At 42.3% G+C, this 27398-nt stretch overlaps 1 protein-coding gene across 1 annotated transcript in view; it reads right to left on the bottom strand.

Annotated features, from left to right (window-relative positions):
• Window positions 1-27398, bottom strand: part of Colgalt2 (collagen beta(1-O)galactosyltransferase 2) — a 97517-nt gene that overhangs the window by 14002 nt on the left and 56117 nt on the right. Inside the window, exons 2-7 of the mRNA XM_048431066.3 lie at window positions 23470-23580; window positions 20109-20226; window positions 18474-18608; window positions 13274-13478; window positions 8410-8529; window positions 3032-3108 (exon numbers count right to left, since the gene is read on the bottom strand). Coding sequence (XP_048287023.3) covers window positions 3032-3108; window positions 8410-8529; window positions 13274-13478; window positions 18474-18608; window positions 20109-20226; window positions 23470-23580 — 766 coding nt within the window. The remainder of the gene's footprint in view (window positions 1-3031; window positions 3109-8409; window positions 8530-13273; window positions 13479-18473; window positions 18609-20108; window positions 20227-23469; window positions 23581-27398) is intronic.

Here is a 27398-nt window from a genome sequence, read left to right on the forward strand (position 1 = left end):
CAAACTCGCGTCTTCTAGCTTGGCACCAAGTACTTTCATCCGCAGAATTATCTGACCGGTCTGCAAGTTAACATTTGAATAAGGACCTCTTACTACAAGCTCTAATGAACTGATTTTGAATATTAAATGATTCAAAATTGGGAGATGGTAGCTGCCAGCGGGAATTAATGTCACAGCGAAGGAGGAACTTACAGGAATAGGGCAGAGGACACTCATTTCCTCCTGATTAAGCAGGGGACATGGCAGAGGACATTCAAACCCTCTGGATGATTCTGGGGAAGACATTTAATGCCTCTGGGTCATTCGCTCTGCTATCTAGAAAAGGAGGGGTTTGAATAAACCCACCCCTTAAGCCCTGTACATTTGAAAATTTGTTTGTATCTGTTTTATAATAAAGTTGACTTCATCCTATAATCAGATTGGGGCTCAGATTATTACGGTATTGAGTTTTGGCTCCATGAGCATCCTGAATATAATTTTAAATATATGTTTCAGGAGGATCAGAAGTTATACTAACTAAGCCTTCAGTTTTCCCTTGCAAAATAGTCTCTCTCTGTTCACACATAGATTCATGGGAACAACTGAACCCTTTTGTAACATCTCTGTGTGATGGGAACTCGGCAGGCACATGGCAGCAGGATTTAACTTCTGGGTTTACCAAACTGGATAATTATTAATAAAACAAAAAAATGGCCATGTTTGCTGTGTGCGGTAAATTTGGGATTTTATAGCTTAAAGCGCTGGTTTCTTTCATGCTTTGTCTTCTCCTGTTTAGAATCCTGTCAAGGGTCATGTGCTGTTCCCAGGTTTTACAGACATAGGAAGGAAATGGCATATCCCCTGTGCAACCACAGAGCCACTTGGGGTCACCCGAGGAGACAAAGCAAAACAAAACAAAATAAACGGAGAAGCATCCCAAAAAGTCCCCTGCAAACCAGAGGCCTCCCATCGAGGAAGCTTTTAGTAAATAATAGTCCCGTCCTGGGCTCTGCCAGGGCAAGGGCAATGAAGTGAGTAGCCACGAAGGAAAAACACAGACGGCTCGCTCATACTTAGTAAACACAGCAAAGAACTGAGTGCCAAATGCAGCCAGACACCAGCAACCAGGTCACAGTATGGGAGGACGGAAAAGACCTCTGACACCCCTTTTCCACAGCCCATGTCTGGGACAGACAGAGAGATGATTATCCCCGGCTGTGGAAAGTGGAGTCCCTGCCTGCCTCACCTTCTAGGGCAGGCCTAAGGCTGCCCAAGGCGGAGCCAGATGGTCCTGGTTTTGTTTCATTGGCTGTGATTTGGTCTTCACAGAAATATGACAGCAGGAGAAAAAAGGGAGGTACTGAAAGACGCTTGAGCGCTCTCTCCTAGGGGATGAGAAGAGTCCAGAGCCCTGGAATGAGAGCTGCACTCAGTGTGTGTGTGTGGGGGGGGCAGCCCACCCCAGGGAGAGCCCATCCCACCACATCACACCACACCCAGGTAGGGTCCACCCACCGCTGTGGTACTGGTCAGCCCACCCTTGTAGCACTGGTCAGTTTTGAAAACTATTTACTATTTACTATTTTTAGTAAATAGAATTAGACTCAATAAGGTCTATTTATGCTTTGCCACATTTAAATTCATCTCTCCTTTTTCTGCCTTCTGTGGAAATTGCACAATCACTATTTGATATTCATGAAGTACCCATTTCAACTTGGAAGTCTAGCTTCAAGTCAGTTTTGTAGAGGAAAGCCCGATTCCTGCTTCTTTAGCGCCTTGGGATGGATGTGTGTTGGGACACAGGTGTTAATGTTCCGATGTGATAAGGCCTTTTGTTCCCGTTAAAGTGTACCGAGTTCAAAGCACAATGCTTGGCTTAAATCCAGAGCCTCTGAAAGAATTCTGTCTCAGCTTGTGGCCTCCTGGAATGTCACAGCTCCAGACCACAGAACTCCTCAGTACTGACCAGCAACCACATAAGGGGCCAGGAAGGGCTCCGCGACACAGACTCACAATTCTAGCCCTGCTAGATTTTGCATGCTGTTTAGATTTTCTGTTTACATGCTGCCAAGAACAGTGCCTCTGTGTAGTCTGCTCCCTCCCTCCCTCCTTCCCTCCCTCCCTTCCTTCCTTCCTTCCTTCCTCCCTCCCTCCCTCCCTCCCTCCCTTCTTTCCTTCCTTCCTTCCTTCCTTCCTTCCTCCCTTCTTTCCTTCCTCCCTCCCTCCCTTCCTTCCTTTCTTCTTCCCTTCCTCCCTTCCTCTGTTTCTCCCCTCTCCCTCCCTCTTCTCTTCCGCCCCCTCTCCAGCCCTCTTTCCCATCCTTCCCTTTCCCTTTCCCTCACCACCCTTCTTCTCTCTCCCCATTCCCTACCTTCTTTACTTTCTCCCTCTCCTTTCCCCTTCCCCTTTTATTTGTGGTGCCAGGAATTGAACTCAGGGCTTCACTCATCCTGAGAAAGTGCCCTACCATTGAGCTAACCGCCCACTTCTGCTTCGTTGTTTTTATCCATACAACTGCATGGTGTACGTGGCCCTAGGGAGCTATCGAAAGGTCCTGCCTGCCGAGAGACAGAATTTTAGAACATGCTTCTCTCTTCATTTGTGTTTTGATTCTGCCCTCCAACTTTTTTCCATGGAAGAAAAGCAGAAAGAAAACAAAGCATAGAGTGTTCTGGAATAGCTTTCCATCCACTCACCTATGGCAGAATAAAGATGTCTCCAGAACAGAAAATATATTTATCTTATCCTCGAACCGCAATAAGAAGTTTGGTAAAATACATAGCAAATTCACATACGTCGCTAAACAATTCTTTTTGATTCAGTTTTCTCCAGTCCTCCTTTGCGAAGACCAGAAAACAGAATGACAACAGACCCAAGTCCTCGGGGCCTTCCCAGTTGCCAAGCATGCCTGCTTTGTCTGAGACATGTTTGGTCTTCTAGTTCAACATGAACACACATGTGCGTGTTCACACACACACACACACACACACAGAGAGAGAGAGAGAGAGAGAGAGAGAGAGAGAGAGAGAGAGACAGAGGGAGACTTTCCTACCTCATCAAATCCCATCTTGTCTGGATACTTCGGGACAACTGACACAAACGGGGAAGGTTCTATTGGAGGTCGGTCAACTGGAAGGCAGAAGAAAGGGTGCTTTGTTAGAGGAGGGCCAGGGAACAGACCTGTTCCAGCCCCACAGTGTCGGGGACTGAGACCCATGCTTGACACTCAGGGCGGGGACAACTGTTGTGCAGTACCCCCCAGCACTGTTCATTTCTTCATTCCACACCCTGTCCAGATCCGTTTTCTCATCTCGTCCTTGTCTTCTCTTCACCAATTCCAGCCAGTTTGTATCCCTGACATTGCATTAAAGTGCTTCTTATGAAAGCTGGTGGCAGAGCACTTTCTCTTTCTCCTCTCCTTTCTTTACAGGTTCTCACTCCGTAGCCCAGGATTTTCTGGAACTTGTTATGTAGCTCAGGCTGGCCCAAAACTCTTGAGTCTGCTGCCTTAACCTCCCAAGTGTTAAGATTCTAGGCACGAGCATCTGGGACGGCGTTCTAGTCTGACATCACTGAGGGTCACTCCTTCATCCTCATTTCACTTGGCCTCCCAACAGCTTTTGGCTCTTTCTCAAAACATACCTCCTTATTAATCCCCAGCTTTCTGGCTGCCAGTCTACTCTGGGGATCTGTCCTCCTTTGTTTTACTACATGAGGTCACACTGTTCCTTGGCTTCAAATATCCTTGTGCTGCTAATGATTCCCAATGTCTCTCTCCATGGATTCTCTTCCTTGAATCCAGAGATTCACATATCCACTTATCTCCTGGTCTCTCTGCTCCAACATGCAATAAATACTTCAGGCATATACAATGAAGTGAAGACTTTTTTGAATCAGTAAGTTGTTCGGACCAAAATGTCGGAGTCATCGTTCCTAATTCCCTGGTTGCCTTACGGACCGCCTCCAAGCCTCTGTGAGTACAATGGACTCTGCCATTAGCATGTACCTTAAGCCTGTCTGCTTCTCATTACCTCTCTGCTACAGCAGGAGAAATGTATTAATCCCGTACACTCTAATACCCACACTACAGCTTAAGCGATCTTTCTAAACACATAAATCACATTACACCACCCAATGAGTTCACATTGCTCTTAGGATAAAATCCAAATCCCTCGCCGTGGGCAGTGTGTTCTGCATCCGTCCATGACTTCATCTCCCTCTACCCAGCTCCTCATTCCCCACCATGTTGGCGTCTGGCCCTGGAACTCTCCCAGAATTTATCCTCTCTAATGGTCTTAATATGTATTGTTCTTTGTGCTTAAATCTTTCCCCCAAAGATTCATGCAACTGTTTCCTTGATATATTACCTGTATCTTTGATAGAATATAAGTTCTTGATGGCAAGATTTTTGCTTGATTTGTTCATTGCTGTATTTTGTTACTATGGGAAATTATACACTATGCATGTGTTGAGTGAATATTTATAGCCTGACTTTTTTCCCCCCTAAAGCCTTTATTGGTACTTTAGGATGGATATTCTACTTTTTCTGGACTACCTACTTAAGGATCGTATCAGTCAAGCCACTTCAACCTTTTTAGCTTTATTTACTCCTAATATTTTAACCTTCTTTCTTCCCAGATGGAAATTCCTTGTCTGCTCAGTCTCTTCCCTCACCCTGTAGTGTCCTGCCATACCAGTCCTCTTGTTTGAGCTACCCACTTCTATCTAGGACCAGCTGAAGAGGCATCGGGGCTAGATGTGACCACACAGGTCACAGTAACTTCTCTCTGTTCTAAATTCCTATTGCCTTTGCATCTGCTGCATTCACAGCAAACTATACTATTGGTGTCCTTTTGATATTAGTCCTGTCTCTCCAATTAAACTATGATCCTCTGAAAACCGAGGGTTAGCTATAAAATGTTTTGACTTCCTAGTACCTTTGTGGATTGACTCTTATCACAGGTATGGATCCCGCATGTATTCATTAAAGATTATATGTTCTAACAGTTCAATCATTAATTCCTTCCTTTTTTCCTTCTTTCCTTCTTTTCTTCTTTCCTTCCTTCCTTCTCTCTCTCTCTCTCTCTCTCTCTCTCTCTCTCTCTCTCTCTCTTTCTCTCTTTCTTTTTGTTTTTTGAGACAGGGTTTCTCTGTGTAACAGCTCTGGCTGTCCTGGAACTCGCTCTGTAGACCAGGCTGGCCTCAAACTCACAGAGATCCTCCTGCCTCTGCCTCCCAAGTGCTGGGATTAAAGGTGTATGTCTCCACACCCAGCTTCATTATTTTCTAGTAACAATGCCAGTAGATGATTTCTACTGCCTAGTGAATATCCTGTATGGTTTAATTTCTCATTCACCTCTATTCAGAGATTTTTACAGCTATTATTTCATCATTACCAGTATTTTATCCTTCCATCCACAGATTTGCATTATAACCATCAACCTTTTACCTCTAAGTGGAATAGGCATTAAGGGTAAAAGACAGGTTGCAATGGATACCTTATAAGTTTATTTTTAGACTCCCTGAGGTACCTGTGGGCTTCCAGTTGATTTAAAATTTCAGTTGTATCCCATGTTATAATGTTCAGGATGTGAACTCTTAACAAAGCTAAAAACAGATACAGTAAATGCATGCATTAACTAAAATGCCACAAATGCATCCCTTAGCACGTGTGTAGTCATGTGCAAGGGAAGCATAGTGAAAGGTGGGACTCCCAGGCTCTTGTCATATGAAGTTCACCTGGTTAGAAAAGGGATTGTGTGTATTTGGAAGGTGTGATCATTAAGATCTTGTATTGATCATGCATACGAGAACTTTCCTCATGCTCAAGATGTGGAGGAACACAAGAGAGCACAAGGTCTGGTTGATCACTCTGTGCGCTGACATCTACTTGGAAGTCAAGATCGTCAGCCATGAAATGGCAATAATAAGGTTTGGCACTTTCATGAAATGTTAAATGGAGACATAATAATTGCTGCATGGAGTCATAATAATTATCACACTTCATTATTTTGTGAAACTGATTATAAATATTTACATATATATGAATGTAGTTGTCACACTTATTTTGTGAAGCTGATTATATGTGTATATATGTAATTATCATACTTCGTTATTTTAATTAGCTGATATATATTATATATATTAAATATATATATAGTTTGTTACTCTCAATCCTGCAAAATTGTTATTGTCACTTTACAAAATGAAAACAAAGCAAAAAAACCAAAACTAAAGTGATTCTCTTTTCGTGAGTGCCAGAGCCTGGTTTCAAGACGTTTTTTCTGGGTCCAGGTTCAATGCTCTTGTCAATACCGTTTTCCCTCACTTATTTATTTATTCAAATGTCTGGCCGTACACCCAGGAAACATTTATGTGCTCCCAACTGTACGCCATGCACTATGTGAAATGTCTGGGATACAAGGCAACAAGATACCAAGTTTGTCTCCTAGAGCCCGGGACACATGAAAAGAGGCAGAAACAGCACACAGTGAAGAAACTCACAAAAGTGGCGCTGGGGAGATGGGAGATGGTTCAGTAGGAAGGACGTACACGTAAGCATGAGGACCTGGGCTCAGATCCCAGAACCCAGGTAAAAAGCCAGGCATGATAGTTCATTCTTATAACCACAGCGCTGGGGGCTGGGGGAGGAGAGAACCGCAGAGACTGGCGGGCTTTCTGAGTCAGTCACTGGTCAGACAGCTCAGCCCATCAGTGAACTCCAGGTTCAATGAAAAGACTGTCTCAAAAATAAGGGTGGAGGGTGACAGAGGAAGATGGACTTTGGTCCTCTCCCTCCACGTGTACACATTTACATCCATGCGTACACATGTGCATACATCCATGAACACACACACACTGTACACACACAGAGGGAAGGTTCTTGAAAAGGAATCCTAAGGGTTGATCCAAGAATTGCTGTCAGTGAGTCAATCCTCATTCTATCATTAATTCTGCTGGTCCTCCTCTCGGGCACCAGCCAGTAACTATGGGTATCTACCAGGAGGCAGTGAGCAGTACTCTATGTCCTGAGTCTAACACAGTCAAAAGTAGTTTATAGGTGAAGCGAATTGGGAAGCAGGTACTCCCAGACAGCTCAGTGGGGCTACAAAACAAAGCTGTGGGCTTTCCCTTAAAATTTCTCTTTTGTTTTAAAAGCCTTAGTCCATTTAAAATTCCTAAAAGTGTCTAGACATTGGAGATTTTCCTATACATACCTACTGTTGCTCATTTACCTGTGGCCAACTCTTGGCTGCATCTTCTCACATCTGTGACCTGATGTCTATTACTAGATTTTAAAAATTCTTTTCCATTTCTGGAAACAATGCTTTAGTTCTAATTCTAATTATCCTCTGCCTAATTCTCCATGAATGTCCCAGATTTTCTTTTCAGCTCTGGTGTAGACCAGTACTCACTGTTGGGTCACGACCTGCTTGTTCATCCAGTTTCACTAGAGTGACCTCTCAAAATCTGACTTTCAACCTGATGTCTCTTAGCTCAAATTCCTTCAAAATTCCCTTCCTTGCACAACAGTCCAATGTCTTAGAGGTTAGAATCATTAGAGGTTCTCTGCTTGGGCTCCTGGCCGTTTTCCAGTCTCCCTTCTCACTGTGTCTCCTACCCACCCCCACTGTGACAGTCACAGAAGCGATTCCTGTTGGGCAGCCACTGCCAGCACTCCCTCCAGGACTGATGGGTTGGTTACCTTTTCTTCTTTGGCCACCAGTAAGTTTAGCTACTGATGATCAAACACACCGATTCTGAAATTATGCTAGACTCAGGGGCAATGACCATACAGAGCTTAAGGGCATGGGACTTGGAGATCCCGAGTTTGGGTCAAATCTATCTGCTATCAGTGGACTGATAGAACCATCTGTACTTGAACTTCTTCAATTTTATTTTGGGGAAAGTAGTTCCTCTTCATGGAGTTGTTGTGATGATTATTGAGAGAGTATATGTTCCAACATAAGCTATTGCTAAGTTAAAGTTATAATTGCTGTTCTTGTATTAGTGGACACACACAGACACACACAGACACACAGACACATACACACACACACACACACACACACACACGACTTTGCCCTAGACCTTCAAGAAGCATCTTTCCCATAATCATATAATTAGAAAGTAGCAAAGAGAAGATTAAAATTAATTTTATGCAACACTATTCATTTCCTATATCATAGGACAAGCATTTACTCATAGATGCAGCTATCTACTAAAATAAGAACCTACCCATAGGCGATGACTTTGTTATATTTGTAGCTCATAAGAAAAACTTAGGAACTCCCAGACAGATGACTATCTGTGGCTCATCTAAAAACAGTGATGGCCATGAGCTATCCGGCCAGGAAGAGGAGAGCCCCGCTGGCTTGGCTGCTGTGACAGTGAACTAGGCGTCACTGCCCTGCATCCCCAGTCACTCACTCATTGCTTCTATCTGCACATGGATGAGGTTCTCGATGTCTTCCTGCAGTGTCTGATGGGGCTTCAGAGGAATGGGCAGGTAGCCATAGTGCTCCTTGTTGCAGAGGTACATCTGGATGCCTGAGGATATGAAAGAGCAGAGTCAGCCAATCAAAACCCACACTGTTTAGTAGAAGAGGAGACCAGACTGCGGCTGACACTGAGTTCAACACCGAAACTGAGCAAATGGCTTGTTTGGGGGGAACTGACTAGAGAGCTTCACAATATTCTTTTATTAAAAATTTGAAATGCAGAATTGGGGGCTCTTTAAAAACCCTGGACCATCCTTCGGTCCAGAGGAAATTGATTTTTCTTTCTGAAGGACAAGCACATTTGTGGCCTGAAATGAACACTATAAGGCATGAAGCAATCAGACAAGAAGGAGGAATTCTCATTCCAGAGAGCAGAACGGAACAGTGTAATCTGCCTACAGGAAATAATAAGAAGATGAGGAATGAAATCCATATTTGACATGAAAGCACACAGGAAGATCCTGTAAGGCTGACAGATTATTAAAGCTAAATCCAAGCTCACAAACACAGTTAAGATACAAAGGAAATTTATAATTCCCCACGATTCTTCTTGGTTTTATCTTTTTTCCCTGTGCTGGCATGGATTTGGAGTGACCAATGAACAAAATTCTCAAAAATAAGTTCATAAAGGGACAAAAATAACCCTTCCTATCAAGAAGCTGCAGCATGGCAGAGGCAGCAATGTCATAGTTCTCTTCCACTCAGTTCTAGGATCCACAACCCCCACCAGTGAACTGGGGGAGCTAGAAGGCACCTCTGCTCAGTTAGCAATGGGGACTCAAGATGGTCTCACAGCTTACTTAGGTACGAGGACAAACCTGTCAAGCTTGGGACCATGTCCCCAAGCCTCTGATGAGTTAATTGTCACAATCATTAGTGCTTTCCTGAGGAAATTATCCACATTGTGGCATTTTCATTTGGGGCAGATGACATTTCCAGCAGTCAGCTACATCACCCGCCAAGCCAGGTGAGGCTGTCTTGTGTGATTAACAGAGAATGATGAGGAAAGAAAAGGGCCTTTGTCCCCCACCTTTCCTGATCCTGGTTGGTCTCACTAGGCCCTGTCTTTCTTCAGTTGAACTCACTAGCTGTGCTAGTTGCTCACATGAGTGTCTCTGGAAATTACAAACCAGAATGTGACATTTTGCAAAGTTGTAATGAACTAAGAAAATAGAAAAAAAAAGATTTAATGTTTAGGTTGTCTCTCCATTCTAGTTAGATCGACCCCATTTTGCCTTTTAATGTCCCAAGGCTTCCATATAAACAGGATATGATACCTAGCCAAACTATCCATCAGCAAGCAGGTACAAGAAAAACATTTTCAGACATGAAATGCAAGGTAAATAAAACATTTACCTTCTGTCACACTTTCTCAGGAAGTTACTAGATGATGAAAAAAGAGAAAAAAGAGGAGGTAAATAAGAAAGAGAAGGAGAAAGATCACCATGTACAAGAAACAGTCAAGACACAAGAGAGGCGACACAGGACAGAAGCAAACTCAGTCCCCAGTTGATGGCTGTGGCAGCTCTGAGATTAGAGTGTATCAGAAGAGTTCAAGACAGGTATCTAGGAATCTTCTAATATGCACAAGGGGATGGCTGATAATTATGAATAAGAGTCTGAGAAAATAAATGAGTTTTCAGTTGCTTTAGTGATGACTCTCTTTCTCACCCTCTCTCTCTCTTTGTCATATCCCTCCACACAGAGGGAAAGAGAGAGAGAGAGAGAGAGAGAGAGAGAGAGAGAGAGAGAGAGAGCTACTAAGTTTGACAAAGGAAAACTTTGTAGGAATCTTGGTGTTTTAGGATCATGTGATTATAATAAAAATCTGTAGCATCTTTTTAGAAGATTTATTCATTTTTACTTATGTGTATTTGTGCCTATATGTATGTTTGTGTGCCACATGTGCGTGTGCTACCCAAAGAGGCCAGAAGATGACGTTGATTCCCCTGGAACTGGAGGTATGTGCAGTTGTGAGTCATCATGTGGGTGCCAGGAACTGAACCCAGGTCCTCTGCAGAGCAGCACATGTTCCGAACTACTAAGTCACTTACCCAACACAACACTCAGCATATTAAATTACATGGAGAGGACAATGGGATAAGGAAGAATGTGTTTCCACATGGAAGGCCACTTACTTATTTGGCTCACAGTGGGTTATTTGGAAGCTGCCTGGCTAGCACAGAGGAAGACTCCTGTGGCCACCATACACAAGTCTGATCCCTAGCTACGTGGGAGCTAAACTCTTACCCCTGGCCTCACCATTGCCACAAAGACGTGTCTATAACCCTCATGGTCCTGCCTGGTACAGAGAGACAATTTGCTTCTTCTGGTACATTTTAAAAATAACGTTCTGATGGATAACACATATCCAGAGAATTTTGAAACAGTGGAAACAAAATAATACCAGCTATTTTTCACCAAGACTCTGTCGAGAGAGAGAGAGAGAGAGAGAGAGAGAGAGAGAGAGAGAGAGAGAGAGAAGTGTTTTCTTTGGAGCAATGAGGAAACGAAGAAGCTTGAGATGTGGCATGGGTTACAGGTTCCTTCATACTTCTGAAAACAGCAGTGAGACATGACCTTAGACTGCACAGCTGCTGAGCAGCCTTCAGGAATTCTCTCCTGCCCTGTTTGCATCAGGACCACCAGTCTGGCCCTCAGCGTTCATAGGTGTCAAAAACTTAGTTATGTTTCCACAGCTAAGGATCTGAACTCCCCAACACTTATAGACACAGCGCCAGACATAATTGTAGGACCTCTTTCCTTTTCCACCCCTTGTTTTCCTTAGAAAATCTGCCAACAGTTTTGGGCATCCCTATCTGCCTGTAATAGTCCACGAAGACATCTGGGAAGCCCGACAAACAATGCATAAAGTTCTGGCGAGTGGGCCATACAAGCAGCAAAGATGAAAAGTTCCAGTATAGTCTGCATCGAGGCCTAACACCTGGGTGTAGGTTTAAAATGAAAATACCATCATTCACTCCCTGGGTTTCAGCGATGATCTGTCAGGCACCGGCCATCACCATAATCACAACAGCTCATTTCTTGGAACATCTTTGCTTCAAATTCTGAAGCAAAGGCTTGGCAGAACTTGCTGGAATAGTAAAATCCCTGCCTCTGCTCTGGCCCTGGAGAAGTCAGAGTAAATTATACAGCAAGAAGCAGCTTGTGCTAATATGGACAGAAGAACATTCATGCAAACTTCCAGACCAGATGAGAGCCCTTTCCTTCACATAAGGCTCCCTAGGTGACTACATCTGACCAAGCAGTCTAAATTCTTCTACCAAACAGGAAAAAAACCAGCCTTATAATTTCTACAGCCTTATACTTTCTACAAAATATTCTCCTTCTTTTCAGATGTACCCATGTACCCATGGGACATCCGTGACATGTGTGTACTGCAGCTTGGGTCTGTGTTAGCATCCTCATCTTCCAGCAATCTCCCCAGCTGCCGAGGAGCTTTGCAAAATCGTTTTCACCATAACTTATGTAGCCATCATGAGTTTATTTCGCCTTCTCCTTGGTTTCTAAACTTGTTTTGTTAGAGGCTAAATGACACAATTCTAACAGGCCCTGGCTGCTGTCAGGAAGGCCTGAGGTACTTAGGAGAACTTTGCCTTGGCAAAGCCGTGAACCTTCCTGAACTCTTGTTGTGACTCAGTCTTCCCCAAGGGAATGGGAGGAAGGAAAAAGAGGAAAAAAATAGAAAGAAAAACAAAACACCTTTCCTTCATATTGACATGACTTTTTCAAGAAACCCACACAGTCCAGGGGCCATGGTAACTCAGCAGGTACTTAAGGGTGGCTTCGCATCTCCCTCCACAGAGATGGAGGCTGGGACTGCTGGCTCCCTCCACTATCTGTTCCCAAGAGTGAGAGAGCTGGGGTTTATGACCACACAGAATAAGGATGACATTCTGAGCCCCCCTCCCAGTGAGCCTCTTGCTTGGTTCTGGCAAAGGGGACATGCATGGAAGTGCTGCGTTCAGCCTCTGAACTGCACTCTGATGGGGCAGAGTCCCATAGTCTAGTTTCTGCCTTAATATATGGAACATCCCTGGTGCTGAGGCTGGATCCTACAGTTAAGGGCACTGCCTTCTGAATTACAAAAGGATAGTGAGACTGAGTCTGGGCTGCTGAGAACTGAGGGGCGGAGCCACTACAGCACTGCAGATTATTGCTGAGAAGAAATAGTTCCGTTTGTGAAGCTTGGAGACTTTGTCCTAGGTTCCAATTTAGTAAGAGAATTCTTATAATTAGCAATAGCATAGCAATCCCATCAGCTCTAGAGAGCCAGTGAGATTCGTCAAGACTCTCGTTATCACCGTCTCCTCATCAACTCAGATCCTTCCCAAAAGGGAGAGTGGTCTGGTCTTTTTTCTTTTCTTTTCTTTTCTTTTCTTTTCTTTTCTTTTCTTTTCTTTTCTTTTCTTTTCCTTTCTTTCTTTCCTTCTTTCTTTCTTTCTTTTTTTTTTCTGAGGCAGGGTTTCACTATAGTTTTTTTGGAGCCAGTTTTGGAACTAGCTCTTGTAGACCAGGCTGGCCTTGAACTCACAGGAATCCGCCTACCTCTGCCTCCTCAGTGCAGGGATTAAAAGCACGCACCACCTGTGCAGAACCAGCCCTGGCTCTTGATCTTTGGTGCTTAGGGACTCTGGTCTGGTTACTACAAACAGTACCTTGCTTCTCACAGACTTGAAATTGAGAAAGAGGCATTTTTGAATATGCACAGGACACAGGAGCATGCCTTTTGCAGTGTTCTATAGTAGCCTACAGCCAAGCACAAACAGTACCTGCTTGCCTGCTGGAGAAGGCAAAAACGATGATGTCATCAAAGGTCCAGGTGTAGTCCTGGTGTGGGGGGTAGAAAGCCAGCTTGGTGGAGGCTTCTTTCCTGAGGTCAATCAGGAAGGTGGAGTGGACCATGGGGACGGGGAAGCAGCCCATCCTCTTCCACTCTCTAATCTGAAGGTAGTCCGGTGTCCGCTTATAGAAGCCCTGGAAGACAGCAAACGGACGGACTAGATCCTCTCCTCTGAAAGCATCGTCACCCAGGCATCAGCTTAATAGAAATCTCCAGAGCGTCTCCACTCTCCTTATCCTCAACTAACAATTTCTAAGTGAGCCCCAGTAATGGATCAGCATTTAAAACACAGAGGGGTTTTGATATGGATTTTGATATCAGGAACCATTTTGATCCAATTTCTGCTGATTTAATAATTTTACCAAGTGTAGTAATATGGGCTTATGGTTAAATATGAAGGATTAATATTAATATAAAAGGGGGTACAGCAGACAAGCATGAACACATCCTGGTTCTTGAACTCGGGCCCTCTAAGTTCAAGCCTTACCTCAGCCCCTTATTGTTCATAGGTGTCTCAATCCTGCTCTGCCTTTTCCCTCAGCTCGGAAACAGGGACAGTCAATACTGTCTACTCTGGAGGTTCTCCCCCCATACAATTAAGTAAGATTAAGCTATGAAGGACCTAGAATAATGTCTAACATCAGGAAAGTATCAACTGTTATTGGCTAGCATTGAAATGACTATGTTATACTTGGCTGATGTTTCTGAAACATATATTATTTTCACATATGTCCCGGACTTTTTTTCAGTGCAATTGATGGCTTGATATTTCAGTGAAATTTCAACTGCTTCACACTTGGGGGGGTGCGAATTCCTCCACCCATGTTTTAACACTGCCTCCTGTATGAAAGCACTGGACAACCCATCCTCTCACTTTGTGGTTTTCAATGACTCCGTTTGTTTTTCATCCAAATTTAATTTCATCCAACAAATACCAGTGGAGTGCCTGCTGTAATCCAGGTTGAGATAAATGATGAAGAATTAACGAAGGAGATGGTACAGGATTATCCCATGTGGGATGTAGAATCTTATAAAGGATATCTACTCCAGTAGTACTAGTCGTAAAGACCATGAAGGCATTCCAGGAAGAAGGACAATATATCTCACTAAAATACACTTTAAAGTGTGTAGGAGCTTTGAAAGGCCTTTACAGAACATGTGGTCGGAGGTGGAGGCTCCGTGGGTCGACTGGAAAGTTTCACTATTGTGAGGTACACAATGTGCAGTGGATACACACGTTTCTAAGTATATGGTGCATCTCTAGTTGTGATGTCAGCACCATGCACCAGGCACTGCATCTTCTACTTCTACGATACGCCTTTCAGTGTGTAGAAATTAGCTGAGCTACTTACCCCACCATCCCATATGATAAGGACAAACGACCATCAACTGAAATGCAGAAGATGTGAGTCTTATAGTCATCCTAACCTCTTGCTAGCTCTTTGATCTTAGAGCACCAGTTTTCCCTAATGCTCGAGCCTATAGGAATTTTAAAAGGGATAATGGGGACATTGGTTTTTCATAAGGCTCCCTACAGACTCAAATTAATACTGTTAGGAGTAATAGTCTTAGGATGAGAAACTTGGAAAATTTAGGAAGACAATGATTCATTCAGTATCCTGAGAGAGAGGATGGTAAGAAAGGAAACAGAGTAAAAAGAATTAACATGCTTCTCAAAGACAGGTGGACACAATAGTTGTATCATTATTTCAAAAGAACTGAAGTTTATTGATAATAGGTCCTGTTCATTAGCCAGGCAACGCCAAAATGACTTTGTTTTGGATGTGTTTAAGACCTTTGGAAAGCAGGGCCGCCTTGCTCTTATGAAGTCATTGGTCATTTCCGTTTCTGTCCAAGTTGAAAATGGACCAGGGTGGAAGAAAGCCAAAAATAGATGAGGATGCTTATAATTGGCCCAGGTTGCACAGAACGGAGTTTTGCTCTGCAAAATAAATGAGCACATTCCTCCTACTCCCTTTTAATAAGGAAAGAACAGACTATTGAAAGCTGCAGTCACTGGGATCCCCTCCTCCCACTGCTGGTGCTGGTGGCAAAGCAGAACTCATTAAAAACAAGCCTCAAATGGTCCTGCCACGTGGAACATTGCAGACTGTTAATGTGAGTTTATGCTAACTTAATGTTTTCCCCAAAGAAACTGAGTAAACTTTCTGCACATCAACTTGTTGTCTCCTTCAAAGACAAGTGGATGGTAAGAATCACTCAAAAATCTCTTAGAAACAAGATGTTGGTAGATTAAAATATGTAAAAGCAAAAGTCATGTCAACCCTTACAGATCTGGTGAAAACTTGTTTTTTGAGACAAGGTCTTACAATGTCGCTTAAATTAGCCTTGACTTCTTGTTTCCTGTTTCTATTCTGATTGAGACAAAATTTCATGTAGGCTAGGCTCTGACTTCCTTATGTAATTGAGGATGACCATGAATTAGTGATCCTTCTTCTCCTATTTCCCAAACTCTGGGATTATAACATTCATCGTAATGCTCAAAGGGCCTTAAATCAATCCCTCCCTCCTTCCTTCCCTTCCTCCTTTCCTTCCTCTCTCCCTCCCTTCCTCTCTCCCTCTCTCCGTCCCTCCCTCCGTCCCTCTCTTCCTTTCTCTCTCTCTCTCTCTCTCTCTCTCTCTCTCTCTCTCTCTCTCCCTCCCTCCCTCCCTCTCATTCTATTTTGCATTGTGTATCAGTTTCCTCTAAGATTGAAGCATTCTATCCTGCAGGAAATCTTCTTAAACAACTCAAAATAGCCTCAGGAAACCCCAGAAACTGACCAGATTCACTCAGCCCCTCCCTGCAGGAGCTGCAGTAAAGCAGCTGGGAGCCATTCTCAGACCAGCCAAGCTGCAAAGACCCTGGGATCAAACTTCCAGGTGCACTACGATGGGATGCTCTCCAGTGTTGAGCTGCCCTCATGCAGGCTGTACAGGGTGCTCCTGGTTCCCAACTTTTGTGCACTCTCACCTGTGCTGGAGTAGGCTTTGGTGATGCACCATTTTTGAGTCATTGCTGCTCCTGTAAATAACTCTTCACCTATATTCCTATGAGAAATCTCAATAAAACTTAAGATTCACCAAGTTGGACTTTGGTGGTTCATTTGTCTGTCATGGGTTCCCTATCTGGGATGAATAGATGTATGTGTACCATCTCCCTGGGAAAAGTCTTGTTTGTTACACAACATGTGTCTGTGTATGTGCATTATACACACATGCACACACACACACACACACACACGATGGTGTGTACACATGTGTTTGAGGAAAATGCATGTACCCATAAACACATATGGAAGGCAGGAGGATGTTAGGTACCCTGTTCAACCATTCTCCTTCCTATTCTTTGAAGAGAGGTCATCTTAATGATGTTGAAGTCAGGATAGTAACCAGTGTTCTGCAGTGATCTTACAGGCTTCATTCCCAATAACACTGGGGTTACAGGCACACATGAGAACATGTTTGGTCTTTTACATAGACAGGTCCTCATGCACACACAAGAAATACAAAGCCATTTCCCCAGCCCCATACTCTGGAATTCTTTATCTTCCTGCCTCCTGCCTCCTGAGTACTAGGTCACTGTGCCTTCCTTACTATATATTTTTAGTAACTATATCACTATATCATCAAGAGGCTATATTGCAGTTCTTTGTATGAAAGGAGTATTTATATTGTAAAAATTACATTATAAAACGTGCTACCAATTAGGGTCCCTCTGCAAAAGCCAGTTATCAAGTATCCATCATACTGTTGGCCCCATTCCTCATCTAAAGCCAAACCAAACATAAAAAAGAGAGACAAAATTTAGCTTTCTGGCCATGAGGACACATTTCCCCCTTCATTATCTTGTTGTCTTATATGGATACATTATATTGGTGAGTTTAATTTATCTGTCTAATTCACTAAGAATTAAAATAAAATACTTGGAGGCATTTACTGTAACAGATATCTAAAATCTGAGATTTTACTATAAAAAATAATTAGAAATTCACACTTTTACCTTCAATTTTTGAAAAGCAAGCTTCTACATCAGTTTCAATCATCAGATCACTATGGAAATAAATTTATCAATACATTATAAAAGATTACTGGAATACACTTTTGTGGTGGTTTGAATGAGAATGGCCTCCATAAGGTCATGTTTAAACGCTTGGTGCCCAGGTAGTGGAACTGTTTGGGAGGGATTGGGAAGTATGGTCTTGTTGCAGAGGGTCTGTCACTGGGGTAGATTCTGAGGTTTTAACAGTCCCTGCCATGCCCAGTCTCTATCCCTCTTCTCCCTCCCTTTCCTCCATCCCTTCCTCTCTCTTTCTCTATCTCTTTCTCTCTCCTCCTGCCCCCAGATCATGTGAGCTCTCAGCCACTACACCAGCACTATGCCTGCCTACTACCATGCTCCTTGCCATGATGATCATGAACTAACCCTTTAAAACTATAAACAAGTCCCAAATCAAATGCTTTCTTTTAAGTTGCCTTGGTCAACTTTTAGCAATGTTTGTGTCTCTTCATAGCAATAGAACAGTAGCTAAGACAAGTTCCAAGAAATTATCTTAAGGAAATCATATGTAGATGTAAAATACTTGCATCAATGATGATAGTAATTCTAAATGTTAAAATGCTTGAAAACAATGTGAATGTTCAAATAAGTAAATTATAGATATCATTTGGTCATGATACAGTCATTAAAGAAATACAAGTGTCTATCTATGGTGTTAGTACAGCTGTGGAATGAATATTTTTTGCTGTTATACTTTTTTAAAAGAATTTTTGTACTTCTAAGTTTTTCCAATGTTCTCTTATATTGACGTTTTAACTGCAAAACAACAACAACAACAACAAAAAAACCCAAATTAACTAATCCCTAAACTGGATAAAAGGGAAAACAAAATCTGTTATACTTGTTGTTAATTGAAGCTTCTAGCACTAAGCTCTCTGGAATACTCTGTTGATAATAATGCCCACTGTGCTGTGGCATTTGATGTAGGTTTACCTCCTTTCTTGAAAGTTCTTGCTTCAGTGACACTACGACACAGGTCTCTAAAAAGGAGGTGAGAAGTGGGGCAGTACTGTTGACAGGGCCCTGCCTTCAACACTCACCTCCTCAACTAGGTAACCAAAAGACTTGCCTGAGGTGTGATCCCACACCAGAAGTTAGAGTACAGGCCTCGGGACTCCAGCATGGGGGCCACAATGGTTTTGTTCTCTGCAATCATCAGGGTCAGGGTCTGCGGATTCGTCAGGAAATTGTCGACATCTATGAACTAGGAGAAGAGAAAGACAATGTCAATAACTCAGCACATGAGATCTGGGGTCAGTCCTTATCTCTACCCTCCTTACTGAGAACCACTGCAGCTTGGCAGCTTTCATTCAGTCAGATGCATTTCGTCTAACTTCTCATGTTCAGCTCTAAGCTGTGAGCTGGTGTTGCCACAGTGCGTACAATATGCAATCAATAGGACACAATTTATACATTGGTAAGTGATTTAAATTCAAGATGTTAATGGTTCCTACAGACTCATATAAGTATATACCTGTTGCCCACTCTCAGTATCCAGGGATCGACCTATTTAGGTTTTCAACAGTAGTGTCAAAATGGCGCACACAGATCCCCAGTGCTGCTACAATGTCACAAACAGAAATTTTGTTTAAATTATAGTTTATCAACCCATACAACCAAGTATCATATTTCTCAGCAGAAAATTCATGTGAGTACTGATTCATTTACAGAGACAGAATCAGATTCCATCAAAGAGAAATGCTTGCTTTAATAAAGTCAAAACAATAACTTTATATTTTATGTAATTGCAATTTACAAATAATCAGAAACACTTATGGCAATCAATTTACTTACGAAAAATTTTATAGTTTATCATTTGTAAATTTTATTAACATTTTGGTGGTTGCATATAACATTAAATATTATAGTACAATTCACATGTGCAGACAATGTTTCTAAGACATTATCAAGCTGATTTTTAAGTGGACAAGGGACCAGGGAGTGGCATAGATTAGAAACGCTCATATCCTGTGAGAATCGGAGTCTAGTGGGGGCGGATACCAGTCAGTGTACTAATGATAACACTGACATCATTTCTAGTGCTGCCGTGGAAAATATGTGCTCAACAAACTCGTGGAGAAAAGGTTCTGTCTGGGTAAAGGATGATGGCTCCAGTTTCCCCTGGCAACAGACATCCTTTCCAACTGAGAGGGTTCATCAAGAACGAGGGTGCATGGACTCCTCATCACCAAGCGCTGTATCTGTTTGAATTTCTTGTCAAGCTCTCAAGACTGTGATTAAACCCCCTCCAGGACAGAAATTCTATGTGCGAGCCAAGTGGTATCCAGGAAGACGAAGAGGAGATTTCATTTAGCAAATCAGCCCACGGTTAACGGGGGCAGAGTTTCACAGTGTTCATTTCAATCTCATTCTATCTAATCGTTTGCTCATGTCTTTAAAACTCTTACAAAAGTCACTAAGACATTTGATCTTGCTTCACCTACTAAAATGATTCAGGATCTCGTATGCCTGTGATATGAAAGCCTCGCCATCCACACAACTCACTAAGAAAGCATCCCAGAGGGGATCCGAGGTAATGCGCAGGTATTGCAATACTTAATCGCCAAAAATTTCCCTGAACTTTTCACGGGGAAGGTGATGCCTAAGCAGAAGCGTGTTTTGACTGTTCCCTGGTATCCCTACGTGGTTACAGAAACATTTTGGAGAATCAAAAGCTGTCAAGGAATCAAGCATCTGTTTTTACCAGGATGTAGTCTGACCATTTTTCCCTCGCAGTTCGAAGGGCTGCTTGTCGCAGTTTCATGACATGGGCAAACCGGGAACTTGGCCAGTGCTTTGGTCCGATTTCATCAGGGTAAGACCTAAAAGAAGAACATACAGTCATTGAGAGCCTGGACGGATGTAGCCCGGCCCTCAGTGTTTGTAGGCACTGACTCTTTCCTCCATCACTCTAGGAAGCGGGAACAAGGAACTAGTATTATCATCATTTCTATACCATAGGTAAGCAAACAGGAACAATGGGAAACTCAGGGATCGAGAGTCTTTATATGAAAGACATCAGTGGGTCTTCCTTCTCTTTCTCTTCCTTCTTTGAGGTGAAGTCTCACTATTGCTGAGGCTGATCTTGAATTCCTACATTTAAGTATCCTCCGGCCTCAGCCTTTCAGTTATAAAGCATATAACTGCTGCTGTGTCTGGCTTTTCTTCAGTGGGATTTAGGCCTTATGTAGTAATCTTGCTATTTTCTCCAGTTCAAAGATGAGGAACCTGATGCAGAGCGGCTAATGTTACAGTAAGTGGTACCACCTGAATTCATATCCAGGCAGTTACTACCAAAGCTATATTCTTAGATGCTTTATATATTTTATCACATAAATGTGAAAATACAGGGTAAAGGTATGAGTTTCTTAAGAAAACCAAAGATTTAGAATACTTATTGAAATCTCAGTAAATGGTTCAATGAAGTTTAATTGATCTGTCTTATGTGAGATGAGGTGATGGAGCAGGCACATAACATTCTAGTGATTTCTGTTGGCATTCATAAGAAAGCTGGGCCAAGACTCTTAAATGGCCACAAAGGCAAAGACTCAGTGAATGCTCTAGATCCATCTGAAAGCTCTCAGCGGAGATGGATATGGATGCTGTCACTGCAGCTGGCCAACTCTTTGCATTCTTGGAGGTGTGTGAGCAACGTGTTTGCCTTAAGGAATGAGAAGTCACAAACACCGAGACAGTCGTTGTGCAAACAATGCTCTGTAATTAATAAACTACATGCAGCACAGGGATTATCTGGGATGTCTTCCTCAGTTACTGTTCCAATGGAAATCAGTGGAATTCCGGCTTTTCTGAGTAGATTGCCAAAAATAATGCCTTATGAAATATTTTTTTCACACTGACCTTGGCATGTCTTCTATGAAGTAAAAATCTGGCTATAGAGAACTTGGCATCTGGGAAGCCAAGTAGGAACATAAAGTCTACCTGTGTAATTTTTTAAAGTTGGGTTAAATTCCATCAGAAGAAATACCAGAGGGATGTTTAAAAGCTTTTATAGTGTTCGAACTTAATTGATAAATATGCTTAAAATATAGACCATAGATGGGGATTTTAGATATTGTGTATACACGTATCTATTCAATGTGTGCCTGCATATGTATATAATCGGGTCTATGAGAATACATATGTTCTGCATTGGCATTTGTTATTATTACTATACACATTGCTTTCAATAAATGACTTTTCCTGTACAGAAACTCAGACTACTTCTTCATTCAACTTCCATAAATCCTAAAGTTGGAATGATAGTGGCCTTGGGAACATTTACAATTTTATGTTTTAAATTTATTTTTTATTTTATTCACTCATTTGTTCATCTACCAGTTTTGATCTGGTGCCTGCATCAAATACATCAAAACACAGCATTGAGGGAAAATATAAAGTGTTGGATACTGCAATCCCTGCCAAAAGCTCACAGTTCATTTCAAAAAGCTTGAATAAATTGTAGTTAATTAAGGTTAGTTCACTGTATTATGTCAAAAGGATATCATAAAAAATAAGCAATTGGGGACTGGAGAGATGGCTCAGCAGTTAAGAGTACTGACTGCTTTTCCAGAGGTTCTGAGTTCAATTCCCAGCAACCACATCATGTATCACAACCATCTTTAGTGGGCTCTGATGCCCTCTTCTGGCACGTACAGATAGAGCACTCATATACGTAAGAAATAAATCTTTTAAAAAAGAAAGAAGATAAGCAATCTAAAAGTAAGATCTTTACATTTGAGAAACCTCTCTGCTTTCTCTAGTATCTGTGATTTTGGATCAGAGCTGGTTATAAAGAAAGATAAACACTTCCAGGACCTGCCTCGGTAGGAGTTGGCAGTTGGAAATAAACTTGACATTCTGGGTAAAACATATTTTCTTTGCGGAAGAACAGGAAATATGGGAATCTTAGATGTGTTTGAACTTTGTTCTGTGTGTACTTGAGTCTTTGCAATAAAGACATGAAGTGATTTCATTTGTTTCTTATGAAGATTTCCGTGGCAGTACGACTGTGCTAGCTGATCCTGATGCCCAGTTTCACTGGGCTGGGAGACACCAACGAGATTAGTGAAGTACACTCAGAGCTGTGTCTGCATGTCCAGTTCCAGAGGTGACTGGCATGTGAACCAGCTGGCGGGGAAGACCCACCCTAACTGTGGGCAGCACAGCTGGAGATGAGAGGTCCATTCAGAACAAAAGAAGAAAAGGAGGAAGCCAGAATGTGCGTGGAGGCTCTGTGTCCCCCAGCAGGCACTGTACTCCTTCATTCAACCTTTGACCCATTCAACCTCTCAACAGAGCTGCAAACCAGTAACTCTCCAGCTGTTCCCAGCCCTTCAGCTGGGGCTGACTTCATTTTCCTTGTCCTAAATTTCCAACCTCATGAATTGAGAAGCTCCTGGTTTCTCTGGCTGTTGAGCATGCAGACAGACAAACATTGTTGGATTATCTCATCTAGAACCTATACACCAGTGTAAAAAGTCCCCACACACATACTATTCTCTGTATATACTATGCCATTTTCCCCACTAGTGTTTTTTTCGCAGGAGAATGAAGAATAACATAAATATGTGGGATGATTAGACATTGCTATGTTAAGACTGAAATAGCTTATATGTTCATCGTGAGCGCATTGACTAAGTAATCACGATATATATGATAGATACCACCCAATCCAAAGTGAGTCAGTGCCTCGAAGAACGCTGTGCCGTAGTCTCTAAGACATAACGTTACAAAGTAAGGTACCTATGGAAGGCATACAAACTTTCACCATGATTTCTTAAAAATAAAACAGTTCACACTAGAAAAGCAATACATAAAACAATGTTTAAGATATATCCCATCATTGTAATTTATAAGCTGTTGAAAACCTTGGCTGGCAGCCCAGGAGTAAGGCAGGAGAGTGTGTGGAGAAGACCCTGTTAATAGAGGAAAAGGCCGAGTTTGCCTTTTCCTCACTCAGATGCAGAAAGGGTAGCAAGGGAAGTCTGCATGCACCTCCAGATCGGAAGCACAGGCGGTGGGAAAGCCAGGGCCAGGGGAAGATGAGTTTCCACACTGCTACTCACTCGGGGGCATCCATCGGCCTCCACTCCACGTAGTGATACTGCCTCTGGACGTTTCTCAGCCACTCCCTGAGTATCTCCGTAGTGTTATCCACATTGTGATCGGTGGCTGCCCTGCAGGACAAAAAGCACAATACGATTCAGTCACATCATTTAAAAAGAAAACAAGAAGGAAGAAACATCTCAGAGACTCCAGATTAACTGAAGGAGAAGGAGGAGTTCTGGGAGGTGGAGTAGGGAGAGCTATGGATAAAGTAATTCCCATGGACCACACTAGAAGGACATCTGAAGCGAGAGGTGCTGCTTCTTGTCATCTTCGTGTTGTTAGGACACAAAGCAGGGCTCGGCCAGCTGTTGAATCCACACGTGGTTCTATCAATAAACACAAGATAATGCTAAACCTGCATAAGTGCAAAAACGGATTAACCTAGAAAGTAAGTTTGCTATCTAAGATGGAAACTCTACTCCAAAATTACTAAGACTTACCTTTGTTTAAGCAAAAGATGACTTTCATTTTCATTTCAAATCAAGTTTCAAATCAAAACAAAATCTTTAATCAGGACTGCTTTAGTCATTTGTATGAAGGGAATTCACAGAATTTCTCAATATAAAACTCAAAATCTAAGGTAGCTTTGCCTATTGGGGGCTAACTTTCCCATCACAAAGTAGAGTATCTGCAAAATTCTTCAAATAATATATCCAGACGTATTTCTGTTCTATCTAGAAAGTTGAACATATATATACATGTATGTACTTAAAGCGAGGCTTACACGGCCCAGAAAGGTGACTCAGCTATTAACAGTGCTTGTCACACACTGATGAGGACTAGTGTTCGGATGCCAGCATCCATGGAACAAGTCAAGCATCCCACAAGAACCTGTAACTCTGGCTCCAAAGGATCTGATATCTTCTTCCAGTCTCTATGTGAGCACATGTGCATATACACGTGTTCATACACTCAGACAGACAGACACATACAAGTGAATCTTTTTTGTAAGACAGCTTAAGTGGCTTCCAAAACCAAAACTATTTTAAAGTTATATTACAAAATAAAACCCAATTCCATGCTACAGATGAGATTTGCAGCTTATTTGCACAAATTCAGCTTTAAATAGAAAGTAAAAGAGGAAAGAAAGATGGAATTGGGAGAGAGAGGGACGGAAGACTGGAAAGAGAGGTACTGAGAAAGAGCCACGGGCAGACAGGCACATCTGATGTCCTTAAAAGGCAGCAAAGGCCTAGAACTTCTTGGTAATTCAGCAGCTCCTCCATGGAGGGAGAGACACTGAAACTTCAGCAGCCGGCCCCTGGGAGCAGAGCCTCCATAGGAGCAGGGGCGAGTACTTCTGCCTTATATGGCAATGGGCTTTTGCTAAGCTTGCACCCTAATGGATTTCTTGTTATTTTTCACTGGGGATTTTGCTCCAAACATAATAGAAAAAAAGAAAATCTTTAAGACACAGAATGTTCAGGAATGTACAAGACAAAACATAGCCAATAGAGAGAGAACACTTTCTGTAAACTATGAAATAATTAAAAACTGTGTGACTGTAAGTCATAGTTTGGAAAAATGGAAGATGAAGGCATGCAACCAATATTTGAAAAAAATATATCTTTTAAAATAAATACTTTAAAAGCAATTTAAGACTAACTTTATTGATTTATTTTATACAAGGCAAGTGGAATGCTGCTTCAGTATTAACAAGATTTTCCAGAAGTTTCTCATAGTTTTATAATGAGAGAAAAGGAATATCAAAAATTTTACTCTGTGGAAGCAATGAACTACCTTGGTACAGAAATTCTGTTAAGTCTATGACGTCTAACCACGCTTCTCAATGTAAGTTTAAGAATATTCTCTGAGTTCTTTCTTGACAACTCCCATTATTGAAACTAGAATACTGTTACAATTCCGGGGTATATCTTCAATTCTGATTAACTTAAGAGATCGCAAAGGCAAGTGAATATAATTCAAGGACAGAGGTACTAAGGAAACATCACATCGATAAAAACCAAATCAATTTGGAAAAGGCGAGATTATGGAGTTAAACAAAAGTTTAACTAAAGCTATTTATTAAAAGTTTAATTAATGAGGTGGAGTCAGGACTTAATGCTACCACTAAAATAAGTCACACAGATCTATGTTATAAAGCTAATTGACTTCCTAGTTCTAACTGTGTCATGGAATTTTGATGTTCGAGGTGAATAAATGCATAAAAACATATTCGATAGTGAAGGTGTAAAAGCCAGTTGATGCTCTGCCACTTCAGAATGGATGTTCTAACTAATTAAAAGTTCATTGAGATGCACAGATTTTGGGTCTGGTTAGCCTTAGTGTCTGAAGTTTTCTATTTGCAAGTTGTTGGTTTTTTTAAATAATGAAGTTCATAAAAATAGATAATTGAATTAAAAGCTGTCTTAGTAAGCATCATATAAAAGCTAAGAGCATCAGTGGCCAAACTGTAGGGTGCTTTCAGATGCCTTCTGAAATTAGAAGTAGCTCCTTTCTCTGTGAGGTCTAGAAGAGATGGCCGCCCACACGCCCCTGGGCCTTGTGCCGCCTGGAGTGGAAGAGCTGCCCAGTGAGTGGAGGAGAGGGTGAAACCAGGAACACTTAGGGCAAAGACAGGATTGTAGGAGAAAACAAACAACCGAGGAGGTAGGACATGGTTCCAGGGGAGGGATGGAAGTGCTTGTGTTCGTACACAGCTACAGCCGGACCCACTGTGACGGGGTCACGGGCTGCCACTGCCCTGGCTAACAGGAAGCCACAAAGAGCGCTGGGACATGAAGCCACTGTCTTGTGAAATGAAATGTGTGCAGAGTCATTCCTGAACCAGAGAGATGTACAGCGCACCAACCTCCACTCACAGGACTGTAAGAAGAAATCAAAACAAATCCCTCTACCACAAGATTAGCCAAAAGTTACTAGAATTCTGTTATTTTTAATTTTTAAAGTATTGTGGAATAATTTACTCATTTTTCTCTTGGCTGTTGTTTCTTTGTCTCGCAGGACTTACATTCTCTTTATCTTCCTTGTATATGAGAACTTTTTTTAGTCTCTTTTAAAAAAAAATGGCATTAAAGGAAATAAATCTTTCTGGTCTACAGATGAAACAATCCCCAAAGCTGCCTAAATACTCACTGCTGCTCTGGGAAAAATACTTGTGTGGACTCTGCAGAGATGCCCACGTGCAAGTAAAGACAGGAGTGCAGAGGGAGAGCACCCGCCTAGGAAACGCTCTCCTCGCTCTCCTCGGTTGGTTCCTTTTCTTAGGCAGAAAGGAACTACTTCCCAGCTGCAGCCAAGGGGGAAGTTTCCCACTGACCTTTGATGTGCAGGGTCCATCCCTCCAACAATGAGTCCCAGAGGAAGAAGAGCAGTGCTGGACCAGCCCAGCCCATGAAGGAAGCCTTTTATCTCCCACTAAGATCCCTCTAGTCCCTTGGTAATAGTCAAATACACAGAAGCCCAGGCAGAGAGGCCTAAGTACTGCTTTCCAGCTCTTTTGCAAATAAGTGTTCTGTGGGTACACAATCATGAAAACATATGGGCGCAGGGCTATTCAGAGAGGACTGGGGCAGGACACAGGTACCAAAGGCCCGGATGCAGGTTTCCTGAAGGAAACATGAGTCTTCCATTAGTGGTTCTAGCTTCATAGTCCTGCAGAAAAATGCATCAGGAAGGGGCATGTTCCACCACAAGTTTCCATAAGTAACTGGGCTTAAAGACGTCCACCTAACTGTGGTATTTTTCATCAAGCCAGTGAAGCCAGCACAGCATGGGTTCACATAGATGTGTGATTCCCCCCCCCCCCCTTAGGAGAAGCTGAGCCACTCTGTTTCTTTCTCTCTCTCAACTTGAGCTTCCTCAAGTCCAAACAGAAAGTGAGAACTGCCTTAAGGCCCTTATCCTTCTCTCTGTCAAACTAGGA

Source organism: Myodes glareolus, chromosome 5, assembly GCF_982192425.1.
Source record: "Myodes glareolus chromosome 5, mMyoGla1.1, whole genome shotgun sequence".
Classification (NCBI taxonomy): domain Eukaryota; kingdom Metazoa; phylum Chordata; class Mammalia; order Rodentia; family Cricetidae; genus Myodes; species Myodes glareolus.